We start from the raw sequence: 20,110 nt of genomic DNA on the forward strand, positions 1-20,110 counted from the left end.
AATTCAACTTTACTGATCCCAAAGGGAAATTAAATGTTGTTGTGAGTCATATAGATTTGGTTAATGATAACATTACCCAAACCACAAATTTCAGTAATTACATTCAAACTAATCAAACTCAATTTCTCAGAAAATAATCCTAAATAATAACTAATTAAAATGGATTTTAAACACAGAAATAGTCTAATTATGGTAAGGCTGAACAATATTACAATATCATGAAATAAGTGTCTTATATCTGTATCAATAATGTTTTTGTTAGTTTTTCTGTTTTCAATATTTGGAATACATTCTTGTTTTATCCATAGTTTTCACATCACAATGCTTTTTAATTTCTTTTCTTTATTTCTAAGCAATTATGAGGAATGGAGGTGAAACCAGAAACTGCTGCTGCGCAAGTGACTCAACAGGCTGTTGCTAGGTAACCAAAGAGCGAGAACATTATTTGATTCCACCAACCTTGCTTAGCTAGAGAGAGGTTGAGTTGGCATCAGCTGGGTCAACAGGCCCGTTTCCCCTTTTTCTGTTTTTGGACACAATGTTTCCTTTTGACCTGTGGTCCTCGCACCCTGCTGTGCCAGTCCATTGTCTCCCCAGTGTGGATTTCAGCCTTGGTGACATATTACCAGCCGAACTGTCTCCAATAGCCATCAGCTAAGCCGAGCAGCGTTCAGCCGTAAAGTTTGTTTTTATTCAAACTTCAGCAGTTTTCTAGTTGTTCTGCTGAGGCAGTGACATCAATGTGTGACATCACGCAAATTGATGTCACAAAGAGCGATGCACACTTTGTGGAGCTAGAGGGCATCACAGAGCTGCACGCTTGAATTCTACGGTCATAACCATTGAAGAAGAGAGACAGAGAGCACGTAGTAGTATCCTAACAAGAGATTGAAAATGAAAGCTTTTCGAGATAAAGAGGCAAATTCTAACACACAAGTAAAGAAAATCATTGAGAAGTTTTTGGATTTGTCCAGAGAAACGGGATCAACAATGAGTTGCAGCAGTAAGACATCATCTTGTGATTCTGGGAAGGAAAAAGTACAACAGACATTAACTAAAGAGACACAGAAGCCCCATGGAATATTGAACGAAGTTGGCATGATGTCCATTGTAAAACAGTCTCTGATTGAAAGAAATGAGGAGCTGAAGATGCAAGTTCTGAACATAGAACAAGCTACATTTGAAAAAGACAAGCTTCAAGACAAAGACGAGGAATTAAACAAACTGTTGCACGTAAACAAAACGTTAAAGGAGAACAACACCACCCTGGAGCAGAATACCACTGCCTTGGAGAACAAAAGCACCTCCCTGAAGCAGAGAATCAATGCCCTGGAGAAGGAAAAAAACACCCTGCAGCAGGAAAAAACTGCCCTAGGGCAGAAAAGCACCGCTCTGGAACAGAGAATCAACACCCTGGAGAAAGAAAAAAGTACCCTGGAGAAGGAAAAAACTGCTCTAGGGAATAAAAACACGACTCTGGAACATATAAACCATGCCCTGGAAAGGGAAAGAAATACCCTGGAGATGGAAAACACCATTTTCAACGAGATAAACACCGTCTTGGAGCAGAAAAGAGCCTCCTTGGAGGAGAAAAGCAACTTCTTGGAACAGATAAACACTGCCCTGACGCTGAGAAGCACCTCTCTGGAGCAGAAATGTTCTATCTTGGAGAATATCAACACCACCTTGGAGGAGCAAAACGAGATCCTGGAGCAGAAAAATACTGACTTGAAGAATATGAACATCGACCTGCAGCTTAAACTGGAGCAGCTGAACCAGAAGCCAACTGAACAGAAAATCAGCGAAAACATCAAATCAGTTTCAGATCAGCTACAGAAGCAGCCTATATTCAGACGTGTCATCACTGGCGTCTCCAATACCTTCCTGAAAATGTACCAAACAGGTACTATCAGGTACTGGGTTGACACTTGGTACTGCTAAATAAAGAAGTGTGATGAGGGCTCCAAGCTTCATGCTTGAGTATCTGTGGCAGAAAGACTAGAGGACAACAGAACTACCGTGTCAGGGGAGCTTGACACTTGGGGACTTATGGCGGAAAAGCTTAACGCTTGAAAGATGTTGACAGGAGAGCTTGAGGCCCGCAGGACTGCGGTGCCATGGGAACTTGAGGCCATCGAACACAGGTCTCCTTCGTCACCAGACAATTCCTTTGTCGCCAGGTCATCAGACCCTTATTTATCTTATGAACTCTAGTTTTGCTTTTATTTTAGTTAGGCGTCAGATGAAGAGCTTGGTCTGCTGACCCCAAGCTCCTCCCGGCCTGCCTCCAGGGCTTCGTAGCGAGTCCTGTTGGTCTCCAGGCTGACCTCCAGGGCTTCGTAGCGAGTCCTGTTGGTCTCCAGGCTGACCTCCAGGGCTTCGTATCGAGTCCTGTTGGTCTCCAGGCTGACCTCCAGGGCTTCGTATCGAGTCCTGTTGGTCTCCTGGCTGACCTCCAGGGCTTCGTATCGAGTCCTGTTGGTCTCCAGGCTGACCTCCAGGGCTTCGTATCGAGTCCTGTTGGTCTCCAGGCTGACCTCCAGGGCTTCGTAGAGGGTCCCATCGGCCTCCAGGTTCGTATTTGGTTTATGTATGTTGTATAATGGTTCATAAATTACATTTTGAAAACTACGTTTGATATTTATCCTTACAGGACTTTAATATAAGGTAGCTATGGAAAGATAGTTTAAATCCCAAAGCCCCTTACCTTTGTGAAATGAAGAGCAAATGTTTCCAAAGCACAGTTAAAGAGTTGCTGGTAAATTAATTTATTACCATGTTATAGAGTGGGAACGGATTATATCAGGTGGCTAAAGTATTTGGTTCTCCTCCTTTAACTTTGGCAAATAATTTCTGGCAGCTGAAATATCGATTCTCTCCTCTCCTTCCCCCATAACTTGGGGAAATAAAGAGCAACTGTTTCCAAATTCTCAAAAAATATTAAGTGTGATAGCATGTAATATACTATAAATTTCCTTAATCCAGTAATCTGTCATACTTTACATTAGAACAGGATTTACCAGGAAGTCTACACTCTCATCTTTTCAGGAAGTCTTAATGTTTGTGCCCTGCTATCAGCAGCTTCCATCCTCTATCAGCAACGAACAATTATAAATACACACTTCGTGTTGGAAAACTGTGTTTGGTGACTGACTTTTATTTTTCAGACTTAAGTGACAAAAGTTGGAAAAAGAGCGATTCTCTTGGCGATTAAAATAACACCAAACAGCGTAAGAAGACCTCGTTTATTTATTTATTTTACAATTTTGTTATAGCTTCTTTTTAAAACAACAGCTGCCGATTAAACTGAATGTTACAACCTTGACATGATTATATGAGTTGTTTTAGTTGTGTATGAGTTATATGAGTTGTCTTCAATTTCTCGGCCCGAGAAGGAGAAGGATCAGGCCTGGAAAGCTCTGAAGGAGAGAGAAAACATTCTCAAGCTATTAGATGGAGAAAAAGAAGCAATGTTTGGTTTTTCTTCTTTCTTTAACCCACATCTCATCCTGTCCTTACAGACTCAGACAGGAGAAACTGCCCTGTAGTGTAAACATTTATGTGACATAGTTTTAATAGTGTGTAAAATCAGCCATCTGACTCTCAGCCTTGAGTAACGTTTTACTCAAATGATCTGAAAATGATGGTCAGATCATTTTCAGATCATTTTCAGATCTGACCATCTAAAAATGGTCAGATCCGCCTCTCTGGCTGCAATGCGCGCTCCCGACACAGGGGGCGCGGATTTTCACAGGGTAACAGAATTTCGCACAATACCTCGACGGATCGTGCAGTGACGACACTGCGGACATAGAAATGAAGACGTAGATGTGCCTCTAACCCTGAAAGCTTTACGTCAGTATCGCCCCCTTTGCGTCGGGTCCTGTTCGACGCAGCTAAAAACCAGCTGACCAAATCCAGCTGCTTCCTGGAGCTTTATTGTAAGAAAATAAAAATTTTATGATTGAAAATTTTGTATTGAAATTTTCTTAATTTCTATGGAAGCCCGTTTCCGTCACTCTGTTAAAAATAAATTATCTCATTATGATATAGTATCTCAAAATAATGAGTTACTATCTCATTATAATGAGACAGTGTTGTAGTGAACCTGGTTGAGACCAGCACGGCCCCCAGTGGGATGGAACTGGTCAGCTCCTATCAGACCAACAGAGTGGGGGACCCCATGGACCTGGTCGCTCTTGCCGAGCAAGTGCAGAAGGTGAGGCATGTTTTGTCAAGTTGTCTAGCTCACAAGAGCGTTTTTCCTCCTGAAGTGACGTGGATGTTTCTCAGGGGGACGACTTTGTCAAAGCCAACGCTTGCAACAAACTGACAGTAATCGCTGACCAGATCAGGTACCTGCAGGAGCAGGCCAAAAAGGTATGACCGTCGATTCACAAAACGGTTGTGTTTAGGTTCAGACGGGTCACGTTCACCCGTCGGATGGCGCGTGGCATTGATCGCCGTTTGACGACCGCAGGTTTTAGAAGAAGCAAAGAGAGACGCTGACCTCCACCATGCTGCCTGTAATATTGTGAAAAAGCCAGGCAACATGTACTACTTGTACCAGCGGCCGTCTGGACAGAAATACTTCTCCATCATCTCCCCTAAGGTTGGTTCCATGTTGGCAGCCGAATTTTTATTAGGTTAGCATGAGACTGTTTTTTTTTTATACAGAGTCATCTTGTTTTATCTCTATCTGGCTTACCTGTTTTCCAATTTCCTTTGAAGGAGTGGGGACCAAGCTGCCCTCATCCGTTTCTTGGCGCATTCAAGCTTCAGCCTGACATGTCCTGGACTCCTGTGGATGAGGTGGAGAAGAGGGACGCAGAGCTCGCCGTCATGGGCAAACTGCTCAGCCACCAGACAGCCCTACCTCCATACACGGGACCCAACTTCAGAGGTCTAGATGAATAAAGTCCCGTTTAAACTGGACCAAAAATATGATCGGTACATACAGATACATGTCCCACGCAGGGAGAACCACCGTTTTGTCTTAGGCTGCCATAAATGCATTTTCAAAGAATGTGTGTTTTTCATTTTCTGGAAAATATCAAACCGGGACTCATGAGTGTGTGTGTGATTAATTTAAACTGTCTGGAATGTTTTTGCTGTGCTTGTATTTGACCAATCATTAACACAAACCAATGGTTTACATGGGACAGTCATACCTCTACAGCAGTCGGACATCAACACGCTTCGGAGACAGAGAAAAACGTCACAGAATAGAAAAGGTGTCTACATTTTCTTTTCACCATCAACAGGTGCAGTTTCTGGAATTCTGTTCGGAAAGTAAAACTCCTGTAAACTCGTTCCACACAGAGAAATGCATCTCAAGTGTTTACTTTTCTTAATTTAATTTCTGGTGTCAAGTTGACGAAATCCCCAAATGGGAGTTTTTCAAAACATTGAAATGTTGCATCAGGCTAATAAAACCAGATTTTCTTACAGAAACGTTCTGTGCAGCACTCAGTACTTGGTCAGGGCTCCTTTTGGATGAAACACTGCATCAATGCGCCGTGGTGTGGAGGCAGTCAGCCTGTGGTTCTGCTGAGGTGCAACCGCAGCACAACAGAGACCTACATCTGTTAGTTCTGGTTTGTCTTACTTACTCTTCCCAAAAGCCCTGTGGGGACTTGGAGCAAGTCTGACTAGTACAAGAAAAATAATAATAATAAAAACATAGTAATTCATCAATGACAAAAAAAAAATCACTTTTCTGCCAAATGCACAATTCTCTTAAGATAAATAGTTATTTCAAAAGAGCAGAAGAAATCGTATGTTTTTTGAACAATAATAATATTTGTTGTAAATCTGCTGCAAAGAGATGAGCGCCTTTTCTGGTAACTGTTGAAAATGGATCAAAAATGTACCGCACACAGAGCAGAAAATCAGCCAGTACAAGTAATCAGACTTTACTTATTTTATTCTTTTTTAGCGCTAAAAAAGGAGACGCTTACCCTTACAGACTAGGTGTGGATGTGACCGAGTCTATACAGCATCTGATCAAAAACGGGAAGATTCGTTTACTATACTACGGATGCACCTGGTGGTCATCTGATGTCTTACGTCATTTTATCAACTAAGTTTCTATTTCCTGGGAGACGGGAGTCTGAGGAGTTTCTATAGATGTTACAATTACAAAGGGCCTTTGTGTGAGAATATGAGTGTGTGAAAGCATGTGAATGTATTTGAGCTTGATAAGCGCCTCAACAGCTCCCCCTTTTGGTCTCAACGAGACCACACAAAACAAGAAAAATGGAAAATAACGAAAAGAATAAAAGAGGGGCGCTGTACATCCTCGAGTAGACACTGTCCCTTCCGGAAAACTTCCCCCTGAGGCTTCGTCCTCCCACATCCTCAACCAATGTCTTTATTTCATGTCATTTCATTTCATCACATATTTTGGGGGTAAAAACGGACAGGGCACCCCTGGCCTCTCAGGCGGTGGAAAAATCACAATGTCCCCCTTACAATCTGGAGAAATGCACAAATAGAAACAAAATTTTGAAGGGTGTTAGGGTTTAGGGAAATGTTAGTCAACCACCCATGGCATGACTATGTCAGCTGTTTCTGTTGTTTTATATATTATATTTATTTTCAATAAAAATGTTATCCGTAGTCTTGTGAGTTTTGTCTTAATCATTTTTTTTTGTTATTATTTTATTATTTGTCTGTAATCACACACGCAGAATATCATTGCACTGTTTGAAACCAAATGTTGTCATTATTACTTCATATGTCTGATTTTACATTATATTCATTCTGTAGTTAACTCAGGTCAACGCCATGCCACAGGAGGGTAATGAACTCAAAAGAGCAAAGTCTAAAATTTTGTGTTAGGTTTTGTATATTTTTTTTGTTTTATTGTTAGTATTTAAAAACAAGGTGAAAAGTCACAGCTACGAAGTTGTTAAGTTCTACAAAAGTGCTAGGTGAACAAAATGTTAGGATAGTGTGTGGAACTTATAGTGAAGTGTTAGGTTAAAATTATTTGTAAAGGCAGTGAAATGTTAGGTAGTATGCAAAAATGAACACATTGTTAGAAGACTAAAAGGTGAGATTTCTATGTAATATGTAAAAGTTAATGAACTACGAAAAGGATGCAAAGTTAATGAAATGGTAAGAAAAGCTTAGAATTCTGAGTATTGAAAGGCACAGAACAATGAACACATTCGTAAAACATCAAATCAATAAAGTAAATCAGGATTAAAGGCAGTACACTCAAAATACACTGGCATGATTAAACTAGGATTAAAAGTAAGTAAAAATGTTTTCTGATCAAACTTTAATCATTGTAATGAAATCAAATCACTGCAGCCTCTCTATAGCGAGACCTATCAACGTCAAATCAGTTTCTGCGTGTGTCCAGATGTAGAGCCGGCGCGGTCGCTGGGAAACCCCGACATTGCCTGGAAGGCTTCAGTGTGGGATTTCGGCTGTAACTCGGTCCAACAATCGTGGAATGTGCCCACAGTCTCACACCCCGGCACACCCAGAAAGGATTGGACTTCATTCTGCAAGAAAAAACACAACAAAAGCGAAATCAATGGATTATATAGAGAACATTGAAGTGAAGGAAAATTTTCTTTTGTCACTGGATACTAGTACTGCCCTTAAACTCTGGCAATCTGGAATTTCACGGTTCTTTCACGTCTCCGGGAAAACATCTGATAGGCAGGTGGATTTCCATCACTACTGCTGCCTTTCTCTATGGTTGAGGTGATGCACCGCACCGCCAATGACCTCAGACAGGGGACACAGCAGCAACCACAGGTGATCAGGAGGGCAAGGAAAGTTGTCACAGAAAGGAGCAAAGAGATGATGATTTCTTTATATTTTCCAAACAGATCAGTGAACCACTTATCCAAGGGGTTTGAAACTCCAGAGTGCTCATGCATCGTTTTACTAAGGGCCTTAAGTCCTTCTAGCGCCGTGGTCACTGTTAATTTAGTTTGTGCACAAACTTTAGCCAATTTTGTTTTTAAATTTTGATTCATTCGTTCTGCTTTGCCTTAGGATTCCGGGTGATAAACCGTACCGAACTTGTGTTTCAAACCAAGATGAGCTTCCAATGTTTGCAGGTCCTTGTTTCTGAAATGTGTTCCATTGTCTGATCTGATTTTTTCTGGAAAACCGTGCCTGGGGATGTAATGGTTGATCAGACATTTTATGACCGTTTTACTGTCTTCTCTCGCTGCTGGCCACGCTTCAGGCCATCCTGTGAAAGCATCAACACAAACCAACAAATATTTTTTGCCTTGCACCATGTTTATTATGTCAGTGAAATCCAACACAACCTCTTTCCCTGGACATGTGGGTGGAAGAAACTGTCCCAGATGTGGCTTCAAAGTTTTCTTAGGGTTAACCTGTCCACACATTTCACAATTATTTACAAACTGTTTCACCATGTTGATCATTTGGGGTTGCCACCAGTCTTTAAGATTATACATCATCTGTTTAGTTCCCACATGTCCAACCCCATGAGCTTCCTGAAACAGCTCCTGTTTCCTCCCAGGGGGCAGAATTAACCTGCCGTCTGGGCCCCTCCAGCATCCATTTGTTTCAGTGGCCCCTCTGTGTTTCCACATGTTTTTCTCTTCAAGTGGCACCCCCTTTTGGCATCTTACCACCTCCTCCAGTGTGAGTTTGTCATGTAATTCCTCCTCCGAGGAACACACCATGGCCAAATTGGTGTACCCCGCAGCTACTTTAGCTGCTCTGTCCGCTGCTTGATTACCTTTTGCAATCATTGTGTCTGATAAGTCATGACCTTTGCATTTGATTACAGCTACTATTTTTGGCAATAGCAATGCTTCCGCAAGTTTTTTTTTTTTTTTTTTTTTTTTTTTTTTTACCTCCGCCTCATGTTTTATGGTTCGGCCGCTGGTGGTCAGAAATCTGCCCCTCATCCACTGGCAAAGTTCCAAATGCACTGTTCCTGCAACATAAGCGGAATCTGTGTACACATTTACCTGTGATCCTTGGGCAAGCTTTAACGCTTCGATCACTGCTTTTATTTCTGCCCTCTGCGCAGACGCTGTTCCTTCCAGTCTTTCTGCTTTTCTTGTGAGAAAGCCTGCTTTTGTGCTTTCTACTACTGCAAAACCAGCTCTTAGTTCTTGTGTTTGGTGTCTGTAACAACAACCATCTGTGAAGAACTGTCTCACCTCTGGTCCAATCAAGGGAGTTGCTTCCAGGTCTGGTCTTACCTTTTCTGACTTTGCCACCAGTTCTGCACACACGTGTGGTTCTCCTTCTGAAAAACAGTCTGCCATGTTCACGCCTTCGTGTGTGACTGAAATGTTAGGAGCTTCCAGGACTTTAGAAAGTCTTTGTTGTCGCAACGCTGTCATGGTGAAACTTTGTGAGTTTACATATGCCACTACACTGTGTGACGTTAACACCAACAGTGAATGTCCCATGACTATGTGTGCAGTTTTTTGTATCAATTTGGCTACACCAGCAGCATGCTGTGTGCAGGGATGATGTCTCTGTTCCATTTTGTCCAAAATTGCAGATAAATACATCATGATTCGTCTCTCACCCCCTTTTTTCTGATACAAAACTCTGTTAACGGCCAGTTTTGTAACAGAAACATCCAGAAAGAACGGCGAAGTGTAGTCTGGCATGGAGAGCTCTGCAGCGGACGACATGTGTCCAAAAGAGGAGATTATTCAGATTTCTCATGCCTTGTTCATTAACCAAGGCTCGAAGAGACTGAGTCAGGTCAGTGTAAGAGGGAATGTAGCTCCTGCTGTAGCCAGTTAACCCCAGAAAAGAGAGCATGTCTTTAACTCTGGAGGGTTTAGGATGTTGCAGAATGGACTGCTTGTGGGAAGGAGACATGCTAGTTGTGCCTGCAGAAATTATCCTGCCCAGAAAAGAAACCTGTTTTCTTGCAATCTGCAATTTATTTTTACTAACCTTGAAACCCGCCTGATGTAGGTGCTGCAAAACCAGGGAGGTCGCTTTAACGCAGGTCTCCGCGGTGGGGGCAGCCAGCAAAAGGTCGTCCACATATTGGATGAGGGTCGTTTGTGGAGGGAGAGGACAGTCCTGCAAAACATCCTTCAGAACCTGGTTAAACAGCCCTGGAGACAGGGCGAAACCTTGTGGCAGCCTGGTGTAACGCCACTGTTCTCCCCTGAAAGTGAATGAAAAGTAGTCCCTGCAGCTTTCAGCTAGTGGGACACAGAAAAATGCATTTGCCAGATCAATACAGCTATACCACTGCTGGCTAGGAGTCAAAGCAGCAATGGAGACATATGGATTAGGAACTGCCACCATTTTTGTTTTCAGAACTGCATTTACTGCTCTCAGGTCATGAGCCATTCTGTATTTGCCAGTACCTTTTTTCTGCACTGGCAAAATGGGTGTGTTCCAGTCAGACTTTGAGGGTTCCAGCACTCCAGCCTCAATCAGTCCTGTTATTGTCTCTGCGATGCCCTGTTCAGCTGCGGGTTTGTGTGGATACTGAGGAATCCAGAGGGGTCTCTCAGAGTCCACCTGAAATGGAATAGGAGAACAGGAGACCAGCCCCACATCCGTAGGCGTTTCCGCCCAGAGAGATGCAGGCATAGATGTTATCATATGTTCTGCTGAAGGGTGGTCTGATTTTTCCCTACCGTGATGTCTGGACACCTGTTCATGATGTAGCTCTACTGTTTCAGACCCTGAAAAGCTGATCTTATATGTGTCAAGAGAAGGGGAGAAAGACAAACCTGGCACTGCTGTCGCAATCCAATCTGTGGCTGCCAGGGAGCGTTTCATCATTGGGCCCAATTCTTTTGCTTGGTGCTCAGGGTGCAAACAGAGAGAGATGTGAGGCACAGCTTCATCAGATATTTGATAACATTCTGACTGCGTTTCTGTGAAAGAGACAGCAGCAGCTACACCAACTGGAACTACATGAATATCTGAGATTTTACCTCCCAGGTTGTTTCCTCCAAAGTGGAAAGGAAAGGTTCCTGGTACCATTCAGAGATGTCTCTGTCGTAGAACAGGGTCACGTGGGGGGATCCGGAGGAGAGACGTAGGAGCGCAGACACAGGAGCCAAGGTTTCCAGTCCACAAACGTTGACATTAGACAGCTGGAGGGTAAGTTCGTTAAAAGGCCCCAATATATGTCTGCATACTCAGAAACAACTGGCTGCATGAGAAATTGTCCATCCGTGTGAAAGTTTGCACAAGGGAGGGACGTGCCATCGGGAAATGAAACAATTAATCCATTCACAGAGCACATAATTGTTGCTCCCAGTTTTATCAGTAAGTCTCTTCCTAGCAAATTGACGGGAGTTGTGGGAGAGCTGACAAAAGAATGTTGCAGGTGCTGATTGCCCAGTGTGAAGGTCAGAGGCTTAGTGAAAGGCAGACTTTGTTCTGTCCTTGAGAACCCAGTTAAAGATACAGTTTGTGATGTCAAACTGAGGGGAGAAACAAAGTTCAATGTGCTGTGTGTAGCACCTGTGTCCACCAGGAAGTGTGTTTCTCTCCCCTCCAGTGTTGCTGACAGCATGGGGTCTGCAGTTCCCATGCTGGGCTGTGGGTCTCCAGGGGCGTGTCACTAGATGTTCTGTGTGGGCTCGTTATTCCCCTGAAAAGACTGTCCAGGTATAACATTGGGATTGTGGGGGATCATACCTGGTTCCCCGTGATTTGGTATGGCCCAGCAATGTTTTGCCCAGTGTCCAACACATCCACATCGGTAGCATATGTCCTCCTGTGGTCCCCCGATCCGCGCCCCACGACCCCTCCACGGAGCACCGCCCTCGTGACCGGCCAAACGCCTTCCCCGTCCACGAGGAAACGCTCTGTACCTGTTTTGAGGATATAAAACAGAAAAAATAGAAAGAGGAACCAGTCCTCCCCCAATCTGATTAGTGTTTTGCCAGGAAGTTGCATTTTGTGTGTGGGCTGCAGCACCTACAGCCACAACCATCACATGCTCTTTTTTATCTGTCTTCTTATTCAATTTTTGTTTTGCTTCCTGCAATTGGAGCTTCAACAGTTGAATTTCTAAATCCTTTGTGTCAGACTGCTTTCTCTTCAACTCATCTTGTGCCTTTAATAAGTGATGAAGCAGATGCCTCTCCCATCTGACGTACTCGCACCTTGTTAAATCTGGATTATTTCTCATAGATTGTACAACCTGTTCAGGAACACCTTTCAAGATTGCCTCTCTAAACATTTCAGTTAAGTTTGAGTGTGGGCCTTTTGGATTAATTGTAGTTTGTCCGAGCCAGGTTTCTGCAGCTTTATTTATGTATTCTTTAGGATCCATGCTGTAATCCCATTCAAACCTGGTGATGGGAGTGATTGTGGCCAGTGGAAACTGCCTTTTTATTTCCCGTGCCAAAGGTGTGATGAATTGATGTGCTGGAGTAGAATTACTTACATTTTGGGTCCCTGCTGCGTGTTCTATGTCTCTCATAACCATGCCAGACATAGCTCTGCTCATTATTGCTCTGAAATCTCCCAGCGCTAGAGTCATTCCAGAGGTCAGCAGGTCTAACTCTGCCAACCAAAGACTCCCACCAGCTGTAATACTGGGCAGTTTATCTACTATGGCCTCTCTGTCAAGTAGAGGAAAAGGAACGTATTTCTGACCCCCAGCACTGTTTTTCAAAAGAGGATAAGCCCCTGTGTTGCTCCCAACCAGGGCGTGCTGTCCTTCTGCTGTGTGAAGGCCTAAGCCACGCATGCTCTCTAGAGGGCACGAGATGTGATAGACCTCTCTCAGTTCATCAGTTTTATCTGTAAGGTTCTCCTCTGAAACCCACGTTCCATTTGCATCCATTTTAATTTGAACGTTTTTGGCTAAATTAGATTTTATCTCTCCTCTCTCCATCTGTTCTGCTCTGTCACACAGGTTCTGCAACCTCTGAGCAGATCTGACAAAGGTGTCATTTAACTGAGACCAAGCCGTGGGATTTGGTGTGGACGGGGTCTGATCTAATATAGTCCAGTTCGGGGTTTCAGTCCCAGTGTGGACTTCGGGAGCGTTTTGTGGGGTAGCTGTCTCCCCCTCGACTGCTAAAATTCCCTGTGTAATGTTAACTATGGGATAAATGCCCTGGGAAGGCCGAGTTTCGTCTCCACTATATGGTGGAGGAAGTGAATTGTCTGTACTTATGTTTGTGTGTTCAGAGCTAGTGGCAACTTTTTGTTTTTTGTGTTCAAATGCATGTGAAAGTCCCTGCCAGAAAACCAAAAGTTCTTCCCTCTGCCTGAGTTCTCTCTCAGCATTCTGCTTGTTTGTTTTACAGCTTCTTTTAGTGAAAACTCCTGCTTCTCCTTCTTTTTGCATAGTGTCTATCAAATGTTTTTTAGAATTGTTGATTCCCTGCAACAAATGTTTCCCCAGGGGCTGTCTGCTTAGCAAATCGCCTCCACCCATTTCAACCAGACCTTTTAATTTATTTTGTATTTTTTATCCGTCCCCGTCCGTTTGGAATTCGTCATGTTCCCCCAGATAAGTTATTAATCCATCTATTTGCTCACTGAGCGCAATCCATGGCCCAATGCCCCACTTTGGATCATATTTCTCCCTGTCGACCTCCTGCGCCATATTCAAACCCAGAGATCACCTCTCCTCTTTTCTGCCTTTTTTTGCTGCCTCGCACTGCGGCGAGCCTCTGTCTCCCCTTTTTTTTTTTTGTTTTTGCTCGCACAGCGGCGAGGAAATCACACACAGCAGAAAGATTTTTCTCGCGCGGCGGCGAGAAAATCAAAGACCACAGATGAAATAAAGAAACTTCCCACAGATTATAATTCCCGAATGTTTACCATGGTTTTAAAAGATATTGCAATAAACGAAGGAGAATACATTTAAACACGCAAAGTCTGCTCAGCGGCAGACGTTTACATACACATAGCTGACAGACACACACACAGCTGACAGATACACAGAAATGGATCCACGCTTTTCAGCTCCTATGATGTCCTCTTTTTATTTTCACTTATTTTCTTCACTTATTTCTCTGCAGAGGAACAGATCGCGATCATCCTTTATCTTATTCTCTTATCTTTTTTCCTATGGTGGACCCCTCTCAACACTTTTGTGTTTTTTGAGCAAGTCACAGATTGGCTAACGCGTTCTTTTAGGGGGCAGCACTCCCCAAGGATAGAACCGACAAAACCTAGTCTTTCCCTTTCCCGCGTCCAGGAAAGGTCGGAGACGACCAGTTCTCACTACAGAGCCAATCGACCTTTTACTTTGACTATTAACTGTTTAAGTAACTTTAACCTTTTCTCCTATGAATAACTCGAAAGCCTTTAGACAAACAAATCAAAAGCAGTACGAACAACAGCTGACAATCGAACAATGGTTGACCACTTCAGACAACTCAGTAACACACAATATAACAGCAATCGATAGCTGGAATTCAGAGGTTTAAGAAGAATGCAACACCATCCACTGCTGATTTCTGGAATTTAGACAGTCCAACAGAAACAATGCTATGGTGTTTATTAAGGAAAATTTTCCTCACCTTATATTTGGGCCCAACACCAGAACACTGCCTCCGTCAGGCTGCGCCGGAACGGCCTGTTCAATCTCTGCTCGTGTCTCAGCACAAAACCATCCTCTGCTACCAATTGTTGAAAATGGATCAAAAATGTACCGCACACAGAGCAGAAAATCAGCCAGTACAAGTAATCAGACTTTACTTATTTTATTCTTTTTTAGCGCTAAAAAAGGAGACGCTTACCCTTACAGACTAGGTGTGGATGTGACCGAGTCTATACAGCATCTGATCAAAAACGGGAAGATTCGTTTACTATACTACGGATGCACCTGGTGGTCATCTGATGTCTTACGTCATTTTATCAACTAAGTTTCTATTTCCTGGGAGACGGGAGTCTGAGGAGTTTCTATAGATGTTACAATTACAAAGGGCCTTTGTGTGAGAATATGAGTGTGTGAAAGCATGTGAATGTATTTGAGCTTGATAAGCGCCTCAACATAACCAAGTGCCACGAAGTAAATATCTGATTTACTTTTGTAAAATTTACCAACTGTAGACTCCGTGTGTCTAAGCAGATAAGCTGTATTTCAAAAGAGCTTATGTTTTATAAACAATAATAATATCAAGTAAGAGATGAGGGGTTTTTTTCTGGCAACGAACTGCCACGAAGTATAAATCAGATTTTTACTTTTTGTTGAATGTCTTGTTTTATAATTTATTTATCATCAATGACAAAAAAGAAAATCAAAGAACATTTTCACTTTTCTGCCAAATTCACCGACTGCACAATTCTGGTTAAGTAGTATGTAGTGTGAGTTATAGTATTTCAAAAGAGCAGAAGAAATCTTATGTTGTTTGAACGATAACAGTATTTGTTGTTAATCTGTTGCTAAGAGACTAAGGCGTTTTCTGGTAGCCAATTGCCACAAAGTTAACGTAATTTTTCCTTTTCAAATATAAAAATCAGAAGGCAGTGCATTAGCACAAACATTGCTAATGTAGCTACTGCCCTCATTAGCCGTATCCTTTCCCTAAAATAAGCTGTTTAGCTATTTTGTTTGTTAGCCATGTTTAGCACATGCCACTGCCAGAATGTAGGCTAATATTAGCAGTTTGGCTAATTTAACTTATACGCTAATTTTAACATACTGAGTGGTGTAAGTCCATGTTACTCCACATGCTTGTGACGCTCCACATGCTATCGAGTACATTGTATCTTATTACTTCATGCTAATTTTTAGCAGCAGAACGCTGGGTTCCAACGGATGGGCAAATTTTTCAGGCCCCGTTTAAATTTCTTCAGAGATGTTCTAGTTTCTGTTCTGTTTTAGTTCAGTCTGTTAGTTTTTTTTAACACTTAGATTATTTTTATTCATATTTACTTCTTGTGCTTAGTGTTTTATCTTGGTTAGATTTGAACTCCCAGGTCCCGTTTGTGTTTGCCTGTCCTCGCTCACAGGCACGTGGTTTTGTTTAGCACCATTTGTTTTGAATCACTTGGGGCAAAATTGTAAGTGCAATATTTTTTCTCAACGTGTGACTCAAAAATAAATTGTGTCCACTTGTTCTGGAGAAGCGTGACTGTTGTTCAGTGTTTGTGAAAGACTGGGAAAAATCTCTTCAAAGTTCCGATAAAATTTTCTTTCAGACTTCAACTTCACAGTTACGAGGCATAAATACTTTTGCACCATAAATACCTCCATAAACGTAACCCCGTTTTGTTCACCTTATAGCCACAACTGTTAAACTGCTAGCTTCGTAATTTGAATAATTTGATTGCTAGCCGTTTATAAATGTCATCCTTGTATTGAGTCTGGACCTAAAATGCAACATCTCACTTCCCACACTCCATCTCGAATCGCGTCACCTTTGTGCCTCATTTAAAGTCATGTGACTGAAACCCATGAAACATTTCCATGGTTTGTATTAATACTTGCTTGGCAGGATTTGGATTGTCATCAGTATTGGAACCACTGATTTCCACTTTGTTTAATTCCTCCCAAAAAATATCTTTCAGCGATTGTTTTTGCTTTAGCAGTTTCCTCTTCTTGGTGCAGGCTGAACATTTTTGTGTTGCTGTGTACAGATCGAGAATGCAACCCCAATCTGCTCAGCATCTTCCAGCAGATCACTGCTCCCACAGTTTGGCCCCCGGAAACAGAAAACCAGACGGCCGTGGTGATCATCGGAGCCGAGGAACCTGATCAGACGTCCCCCTACTTACAGTGGTGGGATGCCCAGAGCATCGTGGGGCTGATCATATTCGTTCTGTGCATTCTTTACTCAAGGTAAAAAAATACAAATTTAAACCAATTCATTTCCATGAGAATTTGCCAAGGGGTCATTAATCTTCCTATTAAGGGTAGAAAGCTGTACTTGTCCAGATTGGGGAAAATCAGCTTAACTGTGAAATAAAAAGCATATTGTGTCCTGAGTAAGTCTGGATGAAATCTGACTTCCTGGTTTGTCAATGTAGGAAGTTTAGTTTTGTAAACTTCACTCAGTACAATTTATGAAACTGGGCGGACTGGACAGATCGCCTAAAAACTTTGTGACAAATAATAAGGTGAAGGAAATCTAAATCGAAGTAAAACAAACAAAACATTTGCTATCCAGAAATGATTCATTTTATCCCTTGAAATGTGAAATAAAGAACAGTCTAGAAAATCAAACATCTGTCCAGACTCACTTCTCATTTTCCATACTTACATGAAGATTTTGATTGGCCTGTTTTGGACTCAAATGACTGTAAACATAAAAACATTAGACACAGAGGTTATAGAAACTGATGAAGTTATATATATATTATATAGCTGTTTTCTGTCCTGGCCTGTTTAGTTAGGTTAGGCCTGTTGAGGTTACTTTAGGTTGTTTTTTTTTTAAGGAAAACATGAAAATATCTCACCTCTGCAGCAAACAAATTGCTATTAAGAATGTGTATCAATCAATGTTGTTGCTTTTAAACTGTTTCGTAGTTTGTTTTAAACTTTTGCTTTGGTGTGACCAGGTTGTCGTGTGTTGCATATTTCTGCCCAGGTCCCTTTTGAAAATGAGATCCAGCTCTCAATGGGTTAAATAGAGGAAATAAAAAAATAATAATTCCAGTTTCACTGTTATCATAATTTATTGTGTCCACGCACCTTAAGCACCTTATTTGGCCGTGTGGCAGTTTGACGCCAAACAACGCGAACAGTCTACGAGAAAACTGGAACATAATACGTCGTCGTGCCGTTATGTTACAAATAATCGTGGTCATGTGAAATATTTCGTATATATACGATATATACCGATCGTCACCGATATCTCTTGTCCGCAGCATACGCTCCTCCAACACGAATCAGGTGAACAAGTTGACCATGGCCTCCAAGCAGTCGACTGTCCTCATTCAGGGGTCCGGCAGCAGCGGCAGCGACATGTTGGAGGGCCCCAGGGGGCCCCGGCGGGCGGAAGACAACGAGCAAGACATGGTCCAGTACAGCTACTCCTTCTTCCACTTCATGCTCTTCTTAGCTTCCCTCTACATAATGATGACACTCACCAACTGGTACAGGTCAGTGACCCCTGCACTCTTAAACATTTAGCTCGACTTTAAAGTTTTCATTGGGGACAATTTGTTCACCTGTTGTAGAAATGTCTCATTAGAAAACTTATGTCTTTGTGTGTGATTCTCCATTTCACAGCCCAGATGCAGACTACACCATAACAAGCAAGTGGCCAACAGTGTGGGTAAAGGTCTCCTCGAGCTGGTTGTGTTTGGCCCTTTACATTTGGACCCTTGTGGCCCCTATGATTTTCCCCAACCGAGACTTCAGCTGATGCTGTGACGAGGGACAGAATAATTTCTTGTGGAGATGGACCTGGAACGGCGGATCTGTCTGACCAGGATTTGTTTGTAGAGAATTGGCGATCAGGTTAAGTGTGCCAAAAGATGAGCAATCCACGGAAACATCTGTTGTGTCATATACAGCTTGGGGTTCTCCTTATGTACCATTTAAAGGGTGTATCTCTGCACTATGCATTTATTTATTTATATATATATCTCGTTTGTGTTTTTGACCTTAAAATAAGAAGTACGCTGCTCTTAGGGAAGACAAAACCAGAAATATGACATGTATTTTTGAAGAGCTTAACATACACCTAAGAGAGAATAGAGTCTAACAAGAGAATAATAACCCAGAAGTCAACATGAGAGCCTAGTGGCTTCCTGTAGTCAAGAAGGGGAAGTGGAGAACTACAGCCAGATTAAGTTAGGATTTTTATCAAGATTTGACAGCTAATAATCAGAAGGATAATGTTACTTGGACACGTGGTGATGGGCTACTGCTGCACGTAGGCAACGCCTGATACTTTCACGGCCTTGAGATGTTGCTCAAGGCCGTGGGACTGAGTCTATTCCCTCGCTCCCTTCCTTCCAGACTGCTTTCAAACTAGTTTATGAAATCAGAAACACATGGCAGTTTCTGAGTTCAGAAACATGCAGCTTACAAAATATTCTATCCCAGACATGATAACGAGTCTTATCGGCCGCCTGGTGCATTCCACAGAGCTATCACTCCTAAACTGCCTGAGACTGGCCGTACAGAGCTCTCCCCACCTGTCTTATGACCCTGCACAGAGTTAAAATAGCAGGTTTAATGACCCGAGATTAACACACATCCCATACAATATTTTCAGACTCAAACATGCTCAGTTGGAAGATTAATACTTGAGCACCAACTATAAAGCCTTAAAAATGCAAACATTTTAAAAAGATTTCAAAAAATAAGCATTACTTAGCCTGGTAGGGGCACAAGTAAAGCCTGGTGACCCGCCAGGCTTATAATAGACTGGGGGAAACCCTGTTATGCTCAAGATTTTTCTGATTAGTTTTCATGTTTTTTATATAGTGATCTACAAACATTTTCAAATGAGTGTATGTGGCCTACACACTTTTAAGAATAGAATAGAAGTACTTTATTCATCCCAGCAGGGAATGTGATCTAACATGAAACGCCACTAATTATACTAATTTTGGTTAAATTGTGGAATATTGCATTTAATTTAAAATGCTCTAATAATTAGACTATGCGTTGATTAAATCGTTTTAATCAAAAGATTTAATTTAATCAAAACAATTTAATGTTTTGTTGTAGGCGAAAGCATTAAATTGAAGCCTACTAGAAACAACGATAACTCAATCTAATATTTCCACTAAACAGAGTCTGGAATGTTCAGAGTCAGCTGCTGTATTTTTTGTTTTGTGAGATGAGAAAACCGTTTGTGTACATGTTGAGAAGAGAAATATATTTTAATTAACAGCTTTATGTTTTTCCAGGGTTCATCATTTAAATGACTCATTAATGTACCCAATGCCCGTGTAAACAGACATGGGGTCTTATGGAGAAACCCTCACAGGAGTGATATTTACAATTTGTATGATTATTATCAATAATAATAATAGAAATGATGGTGATATACATTTTTTGTCAACTGCCTGTGAATGATAATTTGACAATTGTTTGTTAACCTAAAACACAAGAATAATGCTTCATTAAAAAGTGTTTTTGATATTCCGATTATCGAGTGATCTTTGATCAATAATTTTGTCTTTTCAGTGGTTGGACTGTCAGTTATTTGACTTGAAGCAGTCAAAAGATCCTATA

The 20,110-nt window shown here is 41.9% G+C and overlaps 2 protein-coding genes across 3 annotated transcripts; both read left to right on the forward strand.

Moving 5' to 3' along the window:
• LOC111608015 (kinesin-like protein KIN-14N) lies at positions 1-2,321 on the forward strand. 2 transcript variants are annotated; one of them, XM_023330161.1, is made up of 2 exons: positions 1-2,144; positions 2,236-2,321. In XM_023330161.1, the coding sequence occupies exon 1, from the start codon at positions 895-897 to the stop codon at positions 1,939-1,941; it is 1,047 nt and encodes a 348-aa protein (XP_023185929.1). In that variant the 5' UTR covers positions 1-894; the 3' UTR covers positions 1,942-2,144; positions 2,236-2,321. The 2 variants fall into 2 exon arrangements, with proteins under 2 accessions (XP_023185929.1, XP_023185928.1); XM_023330160.1 differs by having other exon boundaries at positions 2,232-2,304.
• Positions 2,077-5,454, forward strand: LOC111608005 (uncharacterized protein C1orf50 homolog). The gene is made up of 5 exons (XM_023330152.1): positions 2,077-2,144; positions 4,096-4,219; positions 4,294-4,380; positions 4,481-4,612; positions 4,732-5,454. Exons 1-5 carry the CDS (start codon positions 2,077-2,079, stop codon positions 4,915-4,917), a joined length of 597 nt encoding a protein of 198 aa, XP_023185920.1. The 3' UTR covers positions 4,918-5,454.
• Positions 5,455-20,110: the final 14,656 nt, after the last annotated feature.

Source organism: Xiphophorus maculatus, unplaced genomic scaffold (genome assembly GCF_002775205.1).
Source record: "Xiphophorus maculatus strain JP 163 A unplaced genomic scaffold, X_maculatus-5.0-male Unplaced_Scaffold_BN236, whole genome shotgun sequence".
In the NCBI taxonomy this organism is placed as follows: domain Eukaryota; kingdom Metazoa; phylum Chordata; class Actinopteri; order Cyprinodontiformes; family Poeciliidae; genus Xiphophorus; species Xiphophorus maculatus.

Bases quoted from the DNA above. Each gene is read 5' to 3' on its own strand.
- LOC111608015 (XM_023330161.1), top strand. From the start codon at position 895: ATGAAAGCTTTTCGAGATAAAGAGGCAAATTCTAACACACAAGTAAAG.
- LOC111608005 (XM_023330152.1), top strand. From the start codon at position 2,077: ATGTTGACAGGAGAGCTTGAGGCCCGCAGGACTGCGGTGCCATGGGAA. The intron at 2,145-4,095 runs GTCTCCTTCGTC...ATAATGAGACAG, and splicing joins CTTGAGGCCATCGAACACAG to TGTTGTAGTGAACCTGGTTG. The intron at 4,381-4,480 runs GTATGACCGTCG...TGACGACCGCAG, and splicing joins TGCAGGAGCAGGCCAAAAAG to GTTTTAGAAGAAGCAAAGAG.